This window comes from Pristis pectinata, chromosome 29 (assembly GCF_009764475.1).
Source record: "Pristis pectinata isolate sPriPec2 chromosome 29, sPriPec2.1.pri, whole genome shotgun sequence".
In the NCBI taxonomy this organism is placed as follows: domain Eukaryota; kingdom Metazoa; phylum Chordata; class Chondrichthyes; order Rhinopristiformes; family Pristidae; genus Pristis; species Pristis pectinata.
The window spans coordinates 18,240,759-18,263,357 of NC_067433.1; the positions used below are offsets into that span (position 1 = coordinate 18,240,759).

The following is a 22,599-nucleotide window of genomic DNA, read 5'->3' on the forward strand; positions in this document are numbered from 1 at the left end:
GGGGTGGTGGTGTAAAAAGAGCATTGCATTAATCATGGAGACACAAGAGAAGGCAGATGCTAGAATCTGGAGCAAGAAACAATCTGCTGGAAGAACTCAGCCAGTCAAGCAGCATCTGTGGGAGGAAAGGAACTGTCGACGTCTCAGGTCGAAACCCTGATGCAGGTTCTGACCCAAATCGTCGACAGTTCCTTTCCTCCCACAGATGCTGCTTGACCGGCTGAGTTCTTCCAGCAGATTGTTTTACTGCATTAATCATGGGTGACTTTAATCCTCATTAAGGGAGCAGATGGTAGCCATGAGAATGAATTTACAGAGTGTATCGGGATAGTTTCCTGTAGCAATACATTATGGAACCACCTAGGGAACATGCTATTTTGGAGCTTGTAATGAGGAAGTGAAGGGTTAAGAATTGCAACCATACCTATAACTGGCAAACAAAATATATATATATGCATTTATATTTCTTTAGCAAGGACTAGCAAGCTGCTGACCCACTAGTTAGGTTGGAATGTTAAGTATGTTAACTGCCTTTGTTTCGGGTAACGTACCATTCCGATATGTCAGACGGTGGCGATACTGAGTGTAATTAACATCGAGGTGAAGACTTGGTCTGAACAATGAAGGGTGATACCTGCCTTTGAAAGCCTTGATTATAACTCAATTATACTAAGACAAAAGGTGTGATAGCTGTCTCAGGATCTCTATAGCTTGACCGAAACTCACGGCGCCGTTTGCATGGGATGTGCGTGACAATTCCTGTATAAATGTCTGTCTGCCCTTTGTGCGGGGAGAACTCGGGAAGCGACTCTTAGTGAGTGCTGAAGAGAATTCTCCTAGTGGTGCACTGCTAATAAAGGTATTTGTTCGAATCGACCTCGTGGCACTGTGTTATTTACAGCAGACGGGAAGGGAAATTGATTTCTGGACGACAGTAATGTGTAACAAAATAGGTTTAATAAATGATCTCGGATTAAATTCAGCTTAAGAGTCAAAAACTCTGGTATGAAACAACTGTGCTAAATTTAAGGAGAATTACAAATGAATGAAAGAGAATTGGTCAAAATGAACTGGGCAAACAGATTGGAACACAAAAGACTGCAGATGCTGGAATCTAAAGCCAAAAAACAAACTGCTGGAGGAACTCAGCAGGTCAGGCAGTGTCTCTGGAGGGAAATGGACAGTCAATGTTTCGGGTCAAGACCCTTCATCTGGATTAGTATCCAGGCTTTCAGTCCAGCTGAAGGGTCACAACCTGAAACAGCAACTGTCCATTTCTCTCCACAGACGCTGCCTGACTCACTGGGTTCCTCCAGCATCTTGTGTGTTGGGCAAAAGGATTAACTTGAGAAAATAGACAATTCAATGACTTTGAATAAAAATATAACTGAATGAGGAGGAAATATTCTTAAAGGAGTAAGAACCAACCATGGCTAACCAAGGAAGTTGAGGAAGGTATTAACTTGAAAGAGAACACATAAAAAGGTGTCGAAAGTAAGTGTCGGCCCAAAGATTGGTGGAAGTTTAAAATCCAACAAAGGACGGCTAAAAATATAATCGAGACACGAGAGACTGCAGATGCTGGGAATCTGGAGCAACACACAAAAGGCAATGGAGGAACTCAGCGGGTCAGGCAGCATCTGTGGAAGAAAATGGACAGTCGACGTTTCGGGTCGAGACCCTTCATGAGGATTGGAAAGGAGGAGGAGAGAGAGCCAGTATAAAAAGGAGGGGGGGAAGGGGTGGAGCAAGAGCTGGCAGGTGACAGGTGGATCCGGGTGAGGGGGGAATAATTGAGAAAGAAAATGAACTATGAGGTTAAGTACAAAAACTGACAACAAGAACCTCGTTGCATACATAAAAAGAAAGTGGGAGTTCAAAGTGAACATCAGTCCTTGGGGAATGAGGCTGGGGAAATACTTATAGAGAATGACGAAATGGTAGAGGAATTAATAGATATTTTGCAGCAGACTTTACAATAGAAGATGCTCTGAACATTACAAAAATACTAAAAAAAATGCAGGTCAGCAAGTAAATACCACAACCACCCCCAGAGAATCAGTATCAGGCAAACTAATTAGGCAACCACTTTGTTGAGCACCTGCGCGTTGTCCACGACGGCCATCTCGAGCTCCCGGTTCGTCACCAATGACAACTCCCCTTCCCATTCCCACACTAACCTGTCTGCCCTCGGCCTTCTCCACTGCCAGGGTGAGGCCAAGTGCAAACCAGAGGAACAGCACTTCAGATTCCACCTGAGTAATCTACAACCCCATGGTATGGACGTTGAATTTTCCAATCTCAGGTAACACTTACCCCGTGTCCCTTTCTCTCTCATGATCCACCCAGGTTCTCTCACTCCCCTCCCCACTCCCCCACCCCACCTTCTTTCCACAATCCAATTGACATGGCCTTTTAAATTCATTGCCAGCAGTTTGCATAACTGCCTCATCTACCCACATCTTGAGACCATCACATGGTTATGGCAACTCTCTGCCCAGCAGGGCTTTGGAAGCTCAGTTACTATATTCAAGACAGACCAATAAAGCTTTGGATATCAAAAGAATCGAGGGATATGGGAAGTGGGGCTGAGGCAAAAGATCTTATTGATTGGTGGAGCAGACACAAGCAGCCCAATGGCCTACTCCTGCTCCTGCTGTTCTGGTCTCTGGCTGGCATCTGACAGTCTGTGTCTAGATGAAGGCTCTCAACCCGAAACGTCGACTGTCCATTTCCCTCCATAGATGCTGCCTGACCCGCTGAGTTCCTCCAGCGGCTGGCGTCTAACTTGGTACAGAGGGAGGTGGCCTGGGTTCGGTGGGTCTTAATCTCCACCAAAGTCCATTGGGGAAGTGCACAGGATTGTACACATGAAACAAACTGCTTGTAATTTATTCGAGGTCTCTTTACTGTCTCTCTGGAACTTTCTGTGAAGATTGTTGCAACCCAGAGGGTGATGAGTCACCTGGCACAATCCTTACTGGGATGACAGTCTTAGAGTTGTCATCGTGGTTATCCCTCGAGGTCGAGGATGATGGTCTTCATTCCATTGATCTATTTACGGGCTCTCAAGTGGCAAAGTCTTAAAGTAACCATCAATGCGACCAATTGTTGCAATATCCCAGAGTTGTGCAACTCTCCCTGCACACCCACAACTGGTAGAGCTTGCCCATTGAGACCATCACATGCATGTGGCTGTTGATGGTCCGTCACGCCAACCCCAGGTCACTGCTATGGGAGCTCGAGTGGTGGCCTTGAACGTGTACACCAGCTTTCATCCAGCAAACAAACTAGGAGCACAGGAATTTCTCAAGAGGCCATTTGGCTTGGGAGCATGCATTCTGGGTATCCGATATATTTACGAGCAATTTAATCTAGTGCAGATGGAAATAAAACTGGAACTTTTGCAGATCCTGACAGGACTCGAGTAGCCTTAAGGTAACACACAAGATCTATCAACTCTATACCTAACAGGTGTTGACAGCTGGTATCGCTCTTATTTTTCAGTGCTAAATTTATAACACTTCTTGCTCTTCACCACTATTATTGGACTCATTTATGACTGCAATATACACTGTATAAGCCACCCTCCAGAATCTGAACATTAAGGACTATGGCACATGTAAAATACTCACATGCTGAGCTAAAAAGGTTTCTCAGCCAGGAAAAACATTAATAATTTAGACAGTAAACTTGTCACCTCCCCTCCAAAACTCATGGAAAGTCTTAAGCCTGACACCAGCCATGGTAAGCACCTGAGAGTCAGAAAGTCATTCATCGAGTTATACAGCACGGAAACAGGCCATTCGCTCCAACTCGTCCATGCTAAGCTAGGGTAGTCCCATTAGCCTGTGTTTGGCCCATATCCCTCTAAATCTTCTTCAAGGCATGGAGAAGACAGGCCAACCCAGAGCCTGGGCCTGACCCAGGCCTGTGGATGGCCATCTTGGTTAAACCCACCTACTCAGAGCGATCTGTCTCTCATCCACACCAGATGACCAAGGGGCTGGTGGACCCAGGAGAGTTGAAGGACAGCCCCTTCAAATGATGGTCATCAATGGATGCCCACGTAGGCAGCTTTGTGTGATGTTCTCGGGAGAGCAATTTTGTTAGCTTGACACAAGGGCACAAATGTGGAGGATGCACTCAAAGATCAGTAGGGGTTCAACAGAGATCCGTCCTCATCCATTCCAAGAACCGCCACAACTCCCTCTGGGAGGTTGGGAACTACCTTTCCCACACTCAGAATCCTGTCATCTCAAATGAGCAACTTAATGTCACTTTGACATTGCGTCCTTCTGTAGCCCGGAAAAGGACAGAGATCACCCAACTCATTTAGTAGTCGGATCTTTGCAACAATACCAATGTTTTATTTTCATCCTAGCGTTGCAGTCTGGCTTTAAGTGAGAACATTGCATTATCTGGAGACTTGAATCACCAGGAACTTTCCTCTTGTTTAATGATTGGTGGATTTGTAGAACGGGAGGTCCAAAGAACAATACCTTGGGCAGGTGGAAAGTGAACCGTTCCAGACAGACTCCATCTGTATCGTCTCTGTGTCTTCAAACTCCATCTGTGCTTCCTCCTCACTGGCTGGGACTGGCTCCTAGCCCACACCATGGTCTCAGATTGAGCTCATCCATGGCACTGTCCCAACCAATCCTTGTAGCCTCCTTCTGCTCTGCTACCTTTCCATCCATTAGTACTTTGACTGCAATCTTTTCCACCTCCCCCCATCAACAAACATCTCCAGTTTAAATGGCCAAGCCTGTATTTTCAAATGGTGATCCCTTGCTCTAGATTTTCTCCACATCCACATTGTCAAGAGCCCTCGGGATTGTACATCCTTTATTTATACGATGGTAGACCATGTGGTCAGTCTATCTGCCTCCACCATTCAAGATCATGGCTGATCTTCTACTTCAATACTACTTGATTCTTTTAATGTCCCAAAATCGATCTATCGATCTCTGTTCTGAATGAACTCAATGACTGAGCCTCCTCGGCCCTGGGATAGAGAGTTCCAAAGATGCAGCCATTCTGAGAGAAGAAATTTCCCCTCATATCTAAATGGCCTCCCCCTTGCTCTGTGACCGCTGGTTGTAGACTCCTCAGTTGAGGGAGTTTTACACGCTGAGGGTTCCTCGGATTGGATGAGCTTCCAGGATTTCACCCCTGGTCTCCGTGTACGTTCAGTTTGCCCGGATGTGTTGCCTGGAACCTTCTGAGAAGCTAAAACTCCCAGCCTGTGATTGGCAGTGAGCCTTGCCATCATACTGAGGGCACAGGGCAGGTGGTAGCCAAGATCCTGCTCTCCTCGAGCTCTGGGACCACTGCAGGTTCTGTGATGCGGTGCAGGTGACAGAGGACAGACATCACCAAGCTTTTCGTTAATCCTTGTCACAATTTTAGCAAGTCAAGTTCTGACTCTAAACTGTGACAGTAAACCCTCCTCTGTTATACACAGAACACAGGGTAGAGAATGGTCCCCAGACTTGTGCTGAACATGCAGTTTAGTAGAAGCTGTGGGATGAACTTTGCTTCCAAAAAGGGGCTATGTAGGAGGGAAGGGTTAGATAGATCTCAGAGCAGGATAAAATGTCAGCGCAATATTGTGGGCCGAAGGGCCTGTACTGTGCTGTAGTGTTCTATGTTCTATGTTCTAAAATCTACTTCCAGCGTTTCCAATGTGGAATATAACAGTCGGACATGAACACGATGCACATTTAACACAAATGGCCAAGAATGAATTCTAACACCGAGGAATTCATCACAAAGAAGCAGGCCATTCAGCCCAATGAGTTCACAAGTCAAAGTCAAAGTCGAAGTCAAGTGTATTGTCATGTGCACAAGTACAGGTGTGTACAGGTGCAATGGAAAACTTACTTGCAGCAGCATCACAGGCACATAGCATCAGATAAGCATTCACAAGAAAGACATAAATTTAACATAAATGATGGCCCCACAAGCCCCTCTCCACAGAGAGCAGCCTCCAACTCCTCACACTCTTAGTTCCGGATCAGGAGACTGCTCCTGCTCCAGAAGGTCACAATCGCACCTCGCTGTGTGGTCTGCCTCAAACCTCTGACATACTGGAACAGTTCCCGAGCAATACTCACCCACTGCCCCTTTAAAAGAGGCATTGAGTCACGAGTGAATCAACAGGGAAACAGGCCTTTCAGCCCATCAAGTCCGGCCTGATCATCAACCGCCCATTTACACCAATCCTACATTAATTCCATTATCTATTCTCCCCAGATCCTCATCAACTTCCCCCAGATTCTACCACTCACCTACACGTTAGTGGCAATTTACAGTGGCCAACTAACCTCCCAACTCACAGCTCCTTGGGATGTGGGAGGAAGCTGGAACACCCAGAGGAAATCCACGCGCTCACAAGAAGAACGTGCAAACCCCACACAGACAGCACCCGAGGTCGGGATTGAACCCAGGTCTCCGGTGTTGTGAGGCAGCAGCTCCGCCTGCTGCACCAGTCTGCCAAAGATTATTAACCAACACGTGTTTTCATAACTTTGGCCTCTAAAACAAAGAAACAGTCTTTGCAGCAACCCTATGAAATCTCACCTTTAAAGCTAAATTGTTGTGTCAGATGGAGTTGTTTACGTAGAAAAAACATAGAAAACCTACAGCACAATTCAGGCCCTTCGGCCCACAAAGCTGTGCCGAACATGTCCCTACCTTAGAGACCCTTAGCCCTCTATTTTTCTCAGCTCCATGTACCTATCCCGTCGGTGCCCGTCGATCAGATGTGTGCACATTTATTCAGTCCACTCCTGTGTATCATCCACTCTCATTCTGATGTCATTTTTCCAGGCAATAAAACACCCAAACAGCTAATAAAACAGTCAGCCAGAAATCCAGGCAGGAGATTAGAAGGAACGGTCTCCTCGAAAGCGCAATGGGAACGTGGACCTCGCTCTCACAAGGAGCGGGAGAGGGAAATGGTGTCGATGCACTTAAGGCGAAACTGGAAAAGCTCCAGGAAGAAGGGATTGGAGGGTCACACAGATGGATAAGGATAGACACCCAAGCGGGATATCAGTGCTGATGGGGATAGGCTGGGCTGAATGGCCACGACAAGAACAGGAAATGCCGAAACACTCAGCAGGTCAGGCCGCACCTGTGGGAAGGGAAACGGGGTCAACATTTCACCTGGGAGATCCTTGTCAGAACAGGCTGAATGGCCCGTGTGTGTTGTCCTGTGCGTGTGTACGCATGCTGTGCATCCTGTGTAATCCCTCCAGACCTCAGCTCCCTGCTCCCTTCTTGGAAAAGTGCTTCCCAAATGGGAAAAGTTTAGCCTGCATTTCCACGGCCCATTCATCCCATCCAGGACGTCCCACAGCCACCTGCAGCCCCCAGAGCACTTTTCAAGTGTAGTCGCTGTTGGAAATGCAGCAGCCAACGCGTGCTGATCTTGTAACGTAAGAAATGGGAGCCGAGGCCATTCTGCCCATCATGCCTGCTCCAGCTTTCAACATCACCATGGCTGATCTCCAACCTCATTCCCTCTTTCCCGCACTATTCCTCAGCACACTCCTAAAGCAAGTGTATCTTTTCTTTTCAGTTAGGTAACTAAACTTGTGCACAATACTCCAAGTGTGGTCTCGCCAAGCCCTACGTAATTCTGGTAACAAAACTTTACCCAGGATGTCGCCCGGATGGGAGAACTTTGTGGGAAGTGACTGGACGGGCTGGGACTGTTTTCCCCACAGTGAAGGAGGCTGAGGGGTGACCTGATAGAGGTTTATAACATTATGAGTAACACAGACAAGGGGAGATGGTCAAAATCTTTTTCCCATCGTAGGGGTATCAAAAACAAGAGGGTAGAGTTTCAAAGCAAGAGGAAGTAGTTTTAAAGGGGATCTCAGGGGTAAGTGTTTCTTTTTTTTAAAAACGTAGAGAGTGGGTGATATCTGGAACGTGCTGCCAGAGGAGGTGGTGGAGTCAGATACAATCTCTCCATTTAGGAGACATTTAGAAAGGCACTTAAATAGGTGAGGTATAGAAGGAGACAGTCCTAATGCAGGCATATGAGACAGTGTAGATTGGCAAAAAGGTCGACAGGGAAAAGATGCGCCAAAGGGCCTGTTTCTGTGATGTACGACGCTATACCTCTGCCCCTCCCACAGCTGAGTACCAGGGGACTTCACCAGCTCCTGAACCCACCGCTGTGTGACCCACTGAACCACGGCTACACTGATCAGTCAGGCTCCTCCCAGACCAACATCACCATTCCAAGCAGTGATTAGCTCCAGAGCCCACCGTCCCCCCCCCCAGAACTAGGAAAACATGATCCAATAACCCGTGACAAAGCTTTGGGCATTGGATGGGCCAGGAACCCAGACAACACAGTTTATCTTGCATTATGAACACACAAACGACTGCAGACGTTGGAATCTGGAGCAAGACACAATCTGCTGGAGGAACTCAGCAGGTCGAGCAGCATCTGTGAAGGGAAAGCAATTGTCGACGTTTCAGGACTGATGCAGGGTTTCGACCTGAAACATCAACAATCCCTTTCCTCCCACAGATGCTGCTGACCTGCCAACTTCCTCCAGCAGACAGTTTGTTATCTTGCATTATAATCCCATGTTGCATATTCTGATAAACAGAGCAGATTGTGTTGATAATTGATAATAAAAGCCATCCAAAAATCGAGGCGTTACAGAGAGCCAAGAGTCCCAATGTGGACCTTTAGTGTAAGCCCTGTAACCCTCGGCTCGGATCAGTGGGTCAGCGTGTCATGCTCCCTGAAACCTGACTTGTAGGGGTCAGTGGATCTCCAACCCTGCCGCCTCAGCCCGGGGGTCAATGTGTTATGCTCCTTAAGTGTGGGGGTCCATAAGTCAACTGCGTCTCTACTGTTAAAGCCCCACCTCCTCTCCAGAGGCACTTGGCACCCCACGGATATATGGACTTCCCTCCATTCTGAAGCATTTCGCCTCTGACACTCAGCTGGAGAGGTAGGCTGTGCACCAGGCTCCAGGAGCCCACTCAACGATGAACCACTGCCCTAATATGGAGCTGGAGCCACTCAGCTGAGAGGAAGGAAGGGAGCATGACAGCTTTGTAAACATCTCCCTCGGGCTCCTGCTGATCTCCACAGCTTGGCCGTCTCAAGTGGGAAGCCACGGCAAGAGCACACACCTCCTTCTCAGAACAAACTCTCTCCCAATCAACAGGAGAGTCTACATTCCACTAACCAAGTGTCGTTCTGCAGCAGAAAGTTGCTCCCCTTCAAATACTGAGCTGGGACCTCCGAAGTTTCACAATCGCTTCAAAGTCAGTGCCAAAACAAGTCATAAAAAGAACTGCAGGCTTCAGACATACTTTCGCAGGAGCGCTGACGTTCTGGGAATGCCATTAAAAGCTTTCCAAAAGCAAAGGATGAAGGCCTTACAATGAATCGATTGGAACCTCCCCAGATTAAAGGGACCATGCTCTGTGTTGTTAGGTGCTTCACAGGGTAGATGCAGGGATGAAGTTTCTCCTGGTGGGGTGTCTACAGCCAGAGTTCGCAACCTCAAAATAAGGGGTCGGCCATCCAGGACAGAGATGAGAAGACACTTCTTCACCCAGAGGCTGGGGAGTCTTTGGAATTCTCAGTCGCCAAGTGTATTCAAGACACACTTCAATAGATTTTTGGATACAAAAGGAATCTAGGGATTTGCGGTTAGTCAGGAAAGTGGCACTGAAGCAAAAGATCAGTCATGATATTGAATGACAGAGCAGCCACAAGGGGCCAAATGCCTCCTCCTGTCCCCATTTCTTACGGTCTAACATGTTGTAGATCAGCTGCCGCAAGGCATGGGGTCACAGACGAGGGCTCAGGAGGTTGAACGACGTTAAGTAACCAAGCATACAGCCCGAACTTTGTTGGAAATTCGAAATCTCTGATAAATGTTACCCTCTCATGGTCTTTGGACTTTTATTTTCACTGTCATCACCTGGGGTTTCTTACCTCATTAGTAGGCCACTCAACAAACCCCCTCTCGTCATTCCACTGTACAGTGGCTACTCATTCTCACTCACACGTCCATTAACTCCCCTTGATCCTTTTGCAATTAACCCACACCAGGGACAATTTACAGCGGCTAATTCACCCACCAACCCACACATCCTTGGGATGTGGGAGGGGAAACCGGAGCACCCGGGGGAAACCCACACGGTCACAGGGAGAACATGCAAATTCCACACAGACAGCTCCCGAGGTCAGGGTCGAACCCTGGCCACTGGCACCTGTCAGCATGCCGACATTTACTTTCTGCAGTTTGTTCTGAGTTAGGGGATGTCAGTAACGGAACAGAGGGAATCTGGATCTCAGCACATGAGCTACTGAAGGTCAGCGAAGATGATCTTGCCCTGCCATGTTCTGCATTGGTATTGGTTTATTATTGTCACTTGTACCAAGGTACAGTGAAAAACTTGTCTTGCAAACCGATCGTACAGGTCAATTCATTACACAATGCAGTTACATTGAGTTAGTACAGAGTGAAGGAGCAGGTTCTGCTCTCAGTGGGTTATCCACAGATCACCGCCTGATTGCTTTCATCTGTGACACTGAGCTCTGGGTGTGAACCGTCAGCTTCACAGTCACACAGCTGGGCAAATCACCACAGGAACAGGCCCTGCAGCCTATTGTGGCAGTGCCGGAAACCGTTCCTCAGCCACGGCCCCCGTCTCTATGGAAGACAACTTACATCAGTTCTCAGGCTGATGAGTCAGTCAGGAGTGTGCAGGTTGTGGGTTCAAATCCCACACAGGGAGATCAAGGTGGGTGTAGTGGTGAGGCAGTGCAGCACTCTTCAGGGAGATGTTAAACCCAAACCCCATTATACGACTGTGGGGAGGAGCAGGGGACCTCTCCCCCGGTGCCCTGGTCCAGACTAAACCGTACACATTACAAACCCGTGCTCCCACATTACAGACCAATTACACTCCAACAGAGTCATTCCTTGGCCATAAAGCACTTGGTGACATCGAGAGGTTGTGAAAAGCCTGACAGAATCACATGACTTTTCCTTTCAGTTCGTGCATTGTTTCTGATTGAACCCACACCCCACGTACAAGGAAGTCAACAAAGCAGGAAGGACACTCAGGCAGCTTCATAGCCCAGGCAACGGCAGACCCACAGGGCCCACACAAGGCCTGTGCAGGACGGCTCAGTGCTGCTCTGGGCTCAGACCAGAGACAGGGACCCAAACCAGAGCCAGGGAAGGGCAGTCCAGGGGCAATCAAAGGGTGCTGCATGTACATCACCAGGGTGTAGGGCGGGGAAAGGAGGAGGTGCAGGAAGAGGGAGAGAGAGAGATACAGAGAGATACAGAGAGAGAGAGAGAAGATACAGAGAGAGAGAGATACAGAGAGAGATACAGAGAGAGAGAGAGAGGATACAGAGAGAGAGAGAGAGGTACAGGGAGAGAGAGAGAGGTACAGGGAGAGAGAGAGAGGTACAGGGAGAGAGAGAGAGGTACAGGGAGAGAGAGAGAGGTACAGGGAGAGAGAGAGAGAGAGAGAGGGTACAGGGAGAGAGAGAGAGAGGGTACAGGGAGAGAGAGAGAGGGGTACAGGGAGAGAGAGGTACAGAGAGAGGGAGAGGTACAGAGAGAGCGAGATGCAGAGAGGGAGAGAGAGATGCAGAGAGAGAGAGTGAGAGAGAGAGGGTGGGGAGGAATTGGACAGAAATGGAAAGTTAATATTTTTATTTTACTGCAACAATAAAATCGTTTTTTAACAGTGAAGCAGAAGGAAAGCGAAAGGCTGAAGAGCCCTGACCCCAAGCTGCTTTCCTCCTCGCAGCTGGTGACCACCGGAGGGCAGTGTGGGCTGGTGGGGAGAGCAGGGCCCAGGTACGTCGGGTACAGTTGGGTGTGACACGGAAACCCGATCACTCACCAGTAATGGAGCGTGTACATCTGCACAGCCCGGACATGTAGGGTTGTCCGATGGCGGACAGCAGATGGTGTTGGGGTGCTGACCAGCTGTAGACCCACTCATTACACTGCTGTGGATATGGGAGTGTTCTGCCTCAGTTACTGGACTAGTAAGCCGAGCCCAAGACCACTGGTGCAGAGGCACAAGTTCAAATCCCAGGCATCCAGGGATTTTTAAACAAGGAATTAAATAAAAATGAAAGTCCAGGATTGTGGTAAAACCCTGCCTGGTTGACGGACAGCCCACAGGGGAGGAAAGCTGCTGCCCTTGGCCACTGTGGCCCGTCTATAACTCCAGACCCACCAACAAGTTGCTGAAACAGGCCATTCAGCCCACTGAGTCTATACTGACCATCAAGCACCCATTTACACCAATCCCAATTTATTCTCCCTGCAGTTCTGGCCAACTCCACAGCTCGGGGCAACCAAGCACGGACAACGAAGGCCTCAGTACCCAGAGGAGTTGCCTCAGCTTATGAATGAACAAACACCTCCGGACAACTGTGGCCACAAGTTGCTGCAGCCACTCATTCAGCCTTTACAACACAGTCGAGTCGAATCCTGCTTCAGTGCATCTTAAAGGGGATCCACGCGTGGTGGTGGGGTCTGGCACTGAGAACTTCCCACAGGTAAATCCCCTTTAATCTCTCCCCTTCCCCCGGCCTAGGGGTCTCCCTCCAGCCTCATCACCCACCCAACACCTACCTCCCCACCAGTGGGATCCAACCACCTACAGCCCCCACACGCCCTCCCCAAGCGGCCACTGTGTGCGCCATGCGCCTGGTCCGTTCCTCTGTACACAACACCCTGAGCCTCCTGTGCTGCAGAGTTTTTTTGGAGTTGGCAGCCAGGTACAAAACATGTGCTATCCCACCCACCCTACCTCGCCATGTTGGTCCACCTCTCCCGGCGCGGAACGATTTGCTGCTCCCGGTCTCCGGTATGAATGAGCGAGGAGGAGAACAGAAGCCTACATCAATGTCCAGACATCTCTGTTGCAGCGAGAACAGGGATGGGTAGACTTTGCATACCATGCAAATGTTTCAAACAAAGCAAAGACTATTCCCAAATCACGTTACTAACCTAGAAGGACAGTGCTGTATGGAGCTGGAAAATTCCTGCAGGAACTCGTCCTAATGGTTCCGGTATCCCACCTCACGTCTCCATGCTCCATGATCAAGGGTTTCCCCAGGGATAAGGGATTCCACCTACAGGTTAGACAGAAGCCGGGGGTGCGGTCCTTGGGGATTAGAGAAGATGAGAATGGGGTAGGACACAGTGGTGCAGCCAATAGAGCCACCCCCCTCACAACTCCAGGAACCCAGCTTCGATCCTGACCTCTGGTGCTGCTTATGTGGAGTTTGCACGTTCTCCTTGTGTCTGTATGGATTTCTTCCGGATGCTCTGGTTTCCTCTCACATCCCCAAAGCCGTGGGAGTTGGGAGGTTAATTGGCCACTGCGAATTGCCCCCAATGTGTAGGTGAGCAGTAAAAGTGATAGCAACATTGTTTTTCCCTTGTACTACCTCAACGCACTGACGCGATGAAATGATCTGTATGGATGGTATGCAGAACAAAGTTTTTCACTGTACCTCGGTACATGTGACAGTAGTTAACCAACTACCAACACAGGGAGAGTAGTTTTTAGGGAAAATTAGCTTGGAATGGGATTGCCATGCAAGCCAGCATAGACTCGATGGGCTGAATGGCCTCCTTCTCTGTCATAAGGAAATATGGAAGGCTTTGGTGCCTTCCAAAATGCATCTTTTGTGTAGAATGTTCTGGGGGCAGCCCACAAATGTCGCCATGCTTCCAGCGCCAACACAGCACGCCCACAACTTCCTAACCTGTATGTCTTTGGAATGTGGGAGGAAACCGGAGCACCCGGAGGAAACCCACGCAGTCACGGGGAGAACATACAAACCCCTTACAGACAGTGGCCGGAATTGATACCCCAATGGATTAGTACCACTCATGTCGCAGGTAGTACGGCAGAAGACTCGTCCCAAAACGCACAACTCTTGCATCCAAGAAAATAATAGTCTCAAGCTGAGAAAAATACAAACTTCCTTTTCTAAACTTCAGTCTACTTCTTGCACACATCACCCAGGGTTTTGACTTTGGCCTTACAAAGACCCAACAGAGTCACGATTACAGGGAACAGTTCACGGCCCACAGCAATGTATTTTATCAAACACACCCTGTGTTTTTATTTTAAATGGTCGCTGCTCATTGGCTGGACCCCCCCAGAGTCCTAATGTTAGTTGTCCACTCTTAGATCCCAAGCTCACTGCTCCGCACTGACGCTCAAGTAATGATGTCATCTACACTCCCAGTTGTCTCGGGAAAGCAGCCAACGTAATCAAGGGCCCCTCCCACCCCAGACATCGTCTCTTCTCCCCTGTCGGGCAGGGGATACAAAAGCCTGAGAGTGCGTACCACCAGGCTCAAGGACAGCTTCTAGCCCGCTGTTATCAGAGTCTTGAATGGACATCTCACACGCTAAATGATGAACTCTTGATCTCCCAATCTATCTCATCGTGACCCTTACACTTTATCTGTCTACCTGCACTGCACCTTCAGAGAGATGTGGACACAACCCAGCACATCACGGAAACCAGCGTCCCCTCCATGGACTCTGTCTTTACCTCTCGCTGCCTTGGTGTAGCAGCCAGCATAGTCAAAGACCCCACCCACCCGGTCATTCTCTCTTCTCTCCTCTTCCACCAGGTAGAAGATACAGGAGCCTGAGGGCACGTACCACCAGACTTGACAGCTTCTATCTCACTGTGATAAGACTATTGAACGGTTCCCTTGTGCGATGAGATGGACTCTTGACCTCACAATCTACCTTGTGACCTTGCACCTTATTGCACTGCACTTTCTCTGTAGCTGTGACACTTTACTCTGTACTGTTATTGTTTTACCTGTACTACCTCAATGGACTCAATGGATCGGTTTGCAAGACAAGTTTTTCCACTGCACCTCGGTACAAGTGACAATAATAAACCAATACCAATAACTGCAACCCTATATTCTGCATTCTGTTTTCTTTTTACTACCTCAATGTACTTATGTATGGCATGATCTGTCTGGATGGCACACAGAACAAAAGCGTTTCACTGTATCTCGGTACCTGTGATGATTATAAGATAAGATTTCTTTATTAGACACATGTACATTGAAACACACAGTGAAATGCATCTTTTGCGTAGTGTTCTGGGGGCAGCCCGCAAGTGTCACCACGCTTCCGGCGCCAACGTAGCATGCCCACAACTTCCTAACCCATATGTCTTTGGAATGTGGGAGGAAACCGGAGCACCCGGAGGAAACCCACACGGACACAGGGAGGACGTACAGACTCCTTGCAGAAAGCGGCGGGAATCAATACCCCGATTCTACAGCAGAAGGCTCGCATTTGTTTCAAAAACCAAGTTCAGTTCACTACTTCACACATCAATACCGTGACAGGGCAAGTGTGAACGAACACCCTCCTGGGTAGGTACAGCTTCCCAACACCCAAAAATCCAGGACACAGCAGCCTGGTGAATTAGCCACCATCCTCAGCATTCGCTCTCTGCGGCACGCAGTTGTAACACATCTACAAAATGCACCAGTAACTTGCCCAGAGCACTCCAACAGCACCTCCCAAACCCACCACCTCTACCGCTAATAAGGGCAAGAGCAGCTGGTGCAAGGGCACACCACCACCAGCAGGTTCCCCTCCAAGTCGCACGGCAGCCTGACTGGGAAATACATCACCGGTCCTTCGCCATCACTGGGTCTAAATCCTGGATCACCCTCCCAACAGCAGTGAGGGAGCACCTTCACCAGGGTGGCGAGGGAAGGGTAATAAATGCTGGCCCTCACAGCCTGTAAACGAATTACAGGGTTTAAACACAAGGGCAGGGAGCACGATCCCTACTCATTGCTGGGAAGAGCCAGACTCACTCTGCAGCTTCTCGTCACACAGTGAGGAAGGTTTGATCAAAGCTGGTACTGGGTGCATGCACATCAGCAGGAGAGCAAACTGGGCCCCCGGTGGATCTGCTCTCCCCTCCTCCCCGCACCTGCCCATCACCACCACTTACCTGCATCTACCTATCACCACCCTGTGCCCACCCCACCTCCCCTCTTTTGTCCACCTATCACTGCTCTGCTTTCCCCTCCTATATATTGGGCTTCACCTTTTCCTATCTTGTCCTGAAGAAGGGTCCTGACCCGAAACGTTGACCGCCTGCTTTTCTCCACGGATGCTGCCTGACCTGCTGAGTTCCTCCAGCATCTTCTCGTTTTTCTTTTTGTCTAGATTCCGGCATCTGCAGCCCTTTGTTTCTCTGGGCCCATCAGCCTCGGCGAGGTCCCGGCCACCGACAGCTCCGCACAGTGGGAACAGAGGGGTGGCCCTGTGGCGGGATGCCGGGAAGTTCTTCAGCCAATCACAGCCGGCCGGGACGACCCAGCACAGGCTGCTTCGCCCCTGCAATTGGTGAGCAAGATAAAGGGGGTTGGTCTGTGACATCCAATGAACCGGTGGAGTGCGCAGCCAATGCCGAGGAAGGTTGCCCAAGACTGATAAGACCATATCGATGCAAACATTTCCTCAAATAACATACAGAGGAATAACGGCCCATTATTCTTTCTGAATCTCTCTCCCAGGGTAACAAGAGCTCTCTAGAGATCTCTCATGCTGTACCTACACGTTGGGACAGGTTGGTATTGGTATATTATTGTCACACATACCGAGATACAGTGAAAAGCTTTTGTTTGCGTGCCATCCAGACAGATTATTCTGTACACAAGTACATTGAGGTAGTAAAAAGCAAAACAGAATGGAGATTAAAGTGTTACAGTTACAGAGAAAGTGCAGTGCAGGTAGACAATAAGGTGCAAGGGCCACAACGAGGTAGATTGGAAGGTCGCGAGTTCATGGATAGGAAAGGTTTGGAGGGATACGGGCCAAATGCAGGCAAGTGAGACCAGCTCAGGAAGGCACCTTGGTCAGCATGGATAAGTTGGGCCAAAGGGCCTGTCTCTGTGCTGTGCGACTCTGTGAATCGTGCATGTCTGACCTTCACTATAAAGGCTGCTCCTGTAATCTGAAACAGGCCCATGGTGAGAATGGTGATGATGGGCCAAAGGAACTGTTGCTGTGGGGTATAACTCCAAGGTTCTCCTGGACGTGGACAATCCTGGAAGGCCAGCGATTATTAGCCATCCCTACTCGCCCCTGAACTCAGCAGCTAACTGGGCCAATTCAGTTAAAAGTCCCGAGGTTGCTGTGGGTGTGGTGTCACCCATAGCCAGTCTGGTAAGGATGGCTGATTCCCTCCCCAGAAGGACATTACTGAACCAGATGGGTTTTAATGGTGACCCCGTTGTCTCACTGTTATCGCTCCTGACCCCAGCTTTGATTCCAGATTTGTTTTAAATCCCCAGTTGCCATGGGTGGGATTTGAACATCTCCCTCATTCAGTAGCACAGTGATACAATCACCAGATCCACCCCGCCTCCATCAGACTCCAACTCTCTAGCCCTTCCTGGGCGTCTTCTAACCCCTCTGCCCTCTGACCCACTTACACACTCCCCACATCCTCCCTCAGGATCTCGCCAGGGGTTCCAACGACTCTGCCCTGACTTCCAGGTTACCCGTGTTCAGGGGGGACCCTAGGTGCGCTCCTGGTGTTGGGGTTGGGGAGGGCAGCTCTCCTTGAAGCCCGTGAAGGTGCGGGCGTCACCAGGTCCACTCACGAGGGAGGAAGCGGAGTGTCAGGCACCTCCTGGGCTCCACTCAAAAGCCAAGGGGGCTACCTCTGAAGCGCAGGCACTGGTGTGAAGAGGTAAATGTGGCAGCCAGACTGCGCACATCAAGATCCCACAAACAGCAGGCAAACGCGACCAGATCACTCGCGATTACTGATGCTGGTGGAAGGGTAGTGATTTCCCAGGGAGTAACTCTGTCCATAAAGTCGTGCAGTGGGACCTTTTACATCCACCCGGGTGGGTTTACCGTCTCATCTGGAAGCGGAGCACTCCCTCTACAACATTCCCCTGGGCCCTCACCACTTGCCACTACAGTAGGGCTCAAACCCACAACCCTCTGACTGGAGGCTGGAGATCTGCCCACTGAGCTGCCCCCTCTTAGTCAATTGCAGTTGCCTCAAGGTTGGTTGTTTTACTGCTGTGGGCTTTGTCTAGCTTTGGAGAGGTGGGGAGAGTCATTGTTTGTCTTACCTGGATTAGCCCCCGCCAGTGTTGATGGCTTGGGACAAACTCATCTGGTTTTCAGGCGCTTCTGGAGGGTGAAAATGTCAGAAGCAGGTCAGGAGCTCCCTCTGGTGGCCCCGTGATCAATTACAATATCCAGTGATAGAGTCAGAGAGCCATGGAAACAGGCCCTTTGGCCCAACTCGTCCATGCCGAATGTGTCGCCCAGCGAGCTCGTCCCATCTGCCCACGTTTGGCCCATAGCCCTCTAAACCTCTCCTATCCATGAACTTATCTCGATGGCTTTTAAATGTTCTTAACGTGCCCACCTCAACCACTATTTCTGGCAGCTCATTCCAACTACACACCACCCACTACGTGAAGAAGCTGTCCCAATGTCCCTCTTAAATCTCTCACCTCTGATCTTAAACCTATGCCCTCTTGTTTTTAGCACCCCCTCCCTGGGAAGAAGACCATGTGCTTTCACCCCGTCTATGCCCTCATGATCTTATACACCTCTATCAGGTCACCCCTCAATCTCCTACGTTCCAGGGAATAAAGTCCTAGTCTACACAACCTCTCCCTGTAACTCAGGCTCTCAAGTCCAGGCAACGTCCTGGTAAATCTTTCCTGCACTCATTCTAATTTAATAACTTCTTTCCTGTAACAGGGTGACCAAAACCGTACACAATATTCCAAGTGCGGCCTCACTGATGTCTTACATAACTGCAACACAACTTCCCAACTCGTATACTCAGTGCCCTGACTGATGAAGGCCGGCGTGCCAAACGCCTCAATTGTGGCACTGAGGTCAACAGAACTGAACATCAGTTCTGGATCGAATTATAAGATCACATAGTATCAGCCCAAGCCTGTCTGTTTGATCAGCTCCACTTTCCTCCCTGTCTCCCATAACCCTAGGCTTCCTTATAGTAAAAAGTTCCCTTCATTGAATTTTTGCAATGATTCAGCATTGGCATTCACAAGCCTTGAGAGCTGTGAAAGATCCATGGCCCTCTGAGAGAAATTCCTTCACAGCCCCAGCTGAAATAGGGGTTCCCTTATTCCGAAACCCCCAGTTCGAGATCCCCTATGAAAGAGACATTTTCTCATCAGCCACCCCTCAGAATCTTTAGGTTTCACTGAAGTCACCTCTCAATCTCCAAAATGCCAAACAGGTAAAGACCCAACCAGTGCAATCATTCCTCATAAGTTAAGATAGATAAGAGATTTATTAGTCACATGTACATCAAAACACATAGTGAAATGCATCTTTTTGCATTACTGAGAATGTTCTGGGGGCAGCCCGCAAGTGTCGGCATTCTTCCAGCACCAACATAGCATGCCCACAGCTCCTAACCCGTACGTCTTTGGAATATGGGAGGAAACCAGAGCACCCAGAGGAAACCCACGCAGACACGGGGAGAACGTACAAACTCCTTACAGACAATGGCGGGAATTGAACCCGGGTTGCTGGCACTGTAATAGCGTTACGCTAACCGCTACACTATCATGCCGCATCCTAGGAATCAGTCCAGTGCTGAAGAAGTGTCCTGACGTTGACCGCCTGCTTTTCTCCACGGATGCTGCCTGGCCTGCTGAGTTCCTCCAGCATCATCATGTTTTTCGTCCTAGGAATCAACGTAATTAACCTTTCTCTAAACTACTTCCAACACAATGTATCCTTCCTCAAATCAGGAGACAAAAACTGTAGGCAGTACTCCAGGAGTGGTTCTTGCAATTCCCTATACAGGAGGAAGGACTTCCCCACTTTCACCCTTTGCAGTCATGGCCAATATTTCATGTGTCTTCCTGATTATGTCATGTGCTTTGGGTACCAGGACACAGAGATCCCTCTGCACAGCGGATTTTTCTCATCTCTCTCCACTTAAACAATATTCTGCTTTCCTATTCTTCATACAAAAGCAGAAAACCCCATTTTCTCATATCATCCTTTATCTTCCAAACATTTCCTATTGTTTGTCATAAATATTAATGATATGGAAGAAAGCGTAGGCATGGCTAGGTTGCAGATGACACCAATATTGTTGGTGTGGTGGACAGTGCAGAAGGTCATCTAAGGTTACAACAGGATGTAGATCAACTGGGAAAGTGGGCCAAGGAACGGCAGATGGAGTTTAACTCAGACAAGTATGAAGTGATGCATTTTGGGAAGTTAAAGCAGGGCGGGACTCACACGGTGAATGGCAAGGCTCTGACGAGTGTTGTAGATCAGAGACCAAGGGTTACAAGTACATAGTTCCCTGAAAGTGGCGACACAGTTAGACGGAGTGGTGAAGAAGGCATATGGCATGCTTGCCTTGATCGGTCGGGGCACAACAGTACAAGACGTTGGTGAGACCACAGTATTGTGTGCAATTCTGGCCACCACACATAAGGAGGGTGTGATTAAGCTGCAAAGGGTGCAGAAAATATTTACAAGGATGTTACCAGGACTGGACGGCTTGAGTTATAAGGAGGGACTGGATAGGCTGGGACTGTTTTCCCTGGAGTGAAGGAGGCTGAGAGGTGACCTCGTAGAGGTGGCCACAGTCTTATTTCCCCCAGAGTAGAGGGGTCTAAAACTAGGTTTACGGTGAGATGGGAAAGGTTTAAAGGGGACCTAAGGGGCAAGTTTTTCCACACACAGAGGGTGGTGGGTACGTGGAACGAGCTGCCAGAGCAAGTGGTAGAGGTGGGTGCAGTAACTACAGTTACAAGACATTTGGACAGGTACATGGATGGGAAAGGTTTAGAGGGATATGGGCCAAATAGTATTGGTATTGGTGTTGGTTTATTACTGTCACTTGTACCGAGGTACAGTGAAAAACTTGTCTTGCATACCGATCGTACAGATCAATTCATTACACAGTACATTGAGCTAGTACAGGGTAAAACAATAACAGAATACAGAGTAAAGTGTCACAGCTACAGGGAAGTGCATTGCAGGTAGACAATAAGATGCAAGGTCATAACAAGGTAGACTAGTTCAAGCAGGCACCTTGGTCGGCATGGACAGGTTGGGCTGAAGGCCCTGTCTCTGCGCTGTATGACAGTTCCACTCTGTGACGCTACAATTAACCTACCGATATCCCTCTACAAATTTGCTGTGCTCTCCTCACAGCCTGCTTTCCCACCTATCTTTGTATTGTCAGCAGATTTGGCTGTGATAAAGTGCGTCCCTTCATCTAAATCATTGTTATTGATGGTGAATAGTTGAGCACATATCCCTGTAACAGCTTGGCAACCTTGAGGTGACACATTTCTCCCAACTCTCAGTTTTCTATAATTTTGCCAATCTTCTGTCCTACTAAAATCTCACACTCTTGATAGAAGTAGGTAAGTTTACGAAGAGCGTAAATAGTCAGAACCCTTTTCCCTATGATGGGCCTGTCAGAAACAGGGAACAGGTTTAAAGTGAGAGAGAGGAGTTTTAAAGGGGATCTGAGGGGCAAGTTTTTTTTTAAAACACAGAGAGTGGTTGATACATGTTGCCAGATCAGATAGATTACATTTAAGAGGCACTTAAGACAATCATGTAGATTGCCAAGGCATAGGATATGGCATTAATGCAAGCAAATGGGATTAGTACCATGGGCAAAGTGGTCAGCATGGATGTGGTGGGCAGAAGGGCCTGCTTCTGTACTGTACAACCCTGTGTCTCAATGCCATAAGCTCTGATCATGTGCAATAAAACCTTTGTGTGTCCCCTTTGCAGGGATATTAGAGTCGGAGACTAATACAGCAGGGAAGCAGGCCCTTCGGCCCAACTCACCCATGCCGACCAAGATGTCTATCTGAGCCTGTCCCATTTGGCCCTCAAAAAACTTTTCTATCCATTCTGGAAGTCCAAACACACACTGCAGCTATAGGTTCCCCTTTATCCAGCCAAAGTTACATCCTCAAAGATCACTCACTATCTTTCAGAAAACCATGCTGACTGTTTGATTGCCTTGTGCATTTTAAACTTCCTGCTATTACTTCCTTAGTGATGCATTCCATCAAGTTCCAATGACAGACATTAGGCTGAATTACCTACAATTTCCTGCTTTTCTGTCTCGCCAGAACACGGAGCCCTTTGCAGAAGACCAGGAATGTTGGATGACCACAACTGATGCATCCACTCTCCGCAGCCACTTCCTTAAAACCCCAGTATACAGGCCATCTGGATGAGGACACGTCAGCCTTTATACCCATTCGTTTGTCTGGTATCTTTCTGTGATCAGACCTCAGCTCTGGAGAGAAGAGAAGTTGGGTGGAATGTGTAAGGCAGTGCTCCCCCTCTGCAGGTCTCTCAAAGTTATGCATGAGGAGGTCAGGAGTGAGGCTAACTACTGCATCTGGATGCATCACGGCTTGGTTACGGCAACTGCTCTGCCCAGGACCGCAAGAAACTGCAGAGAGTTGTGGACACAGCCCAGCGCTTCACGGAAAC

The 22,599-nt window shown here is 48.8% G+C and overlaps 1 protein-coding gene across 5 annotated transcripts in view; it reads right to left on the minus strand.

The window, feature by feature from the left end:
• Positions 1-22,599, minus strand: part of tacc1 (transforming, acidic coiled-coil containing protein 1) — a 164,185-nt gene that overhangs the window by 127,080 nt on the left and 14,506 nt on the right. The window contains exon 1 of one of the 5 annotated variants that reach the window (XM_052040795.1): positions 16,145-16,312. The exons of the other annotated variants lie outside the window; for them this stretch is intronic. Within the exon in view, the coding sequence (XP_051896755.1) occupies positions 16,145-16,242 (98 nt within the window). The 5' untranslated portion in view covers positions 16,243-16,312. Of the gene's footprint in view, positions 1-16,144; positions 16,313-22,599 lie in introns of those variants that run through there. 5 annotated transcript variants of the gene reach the window in all.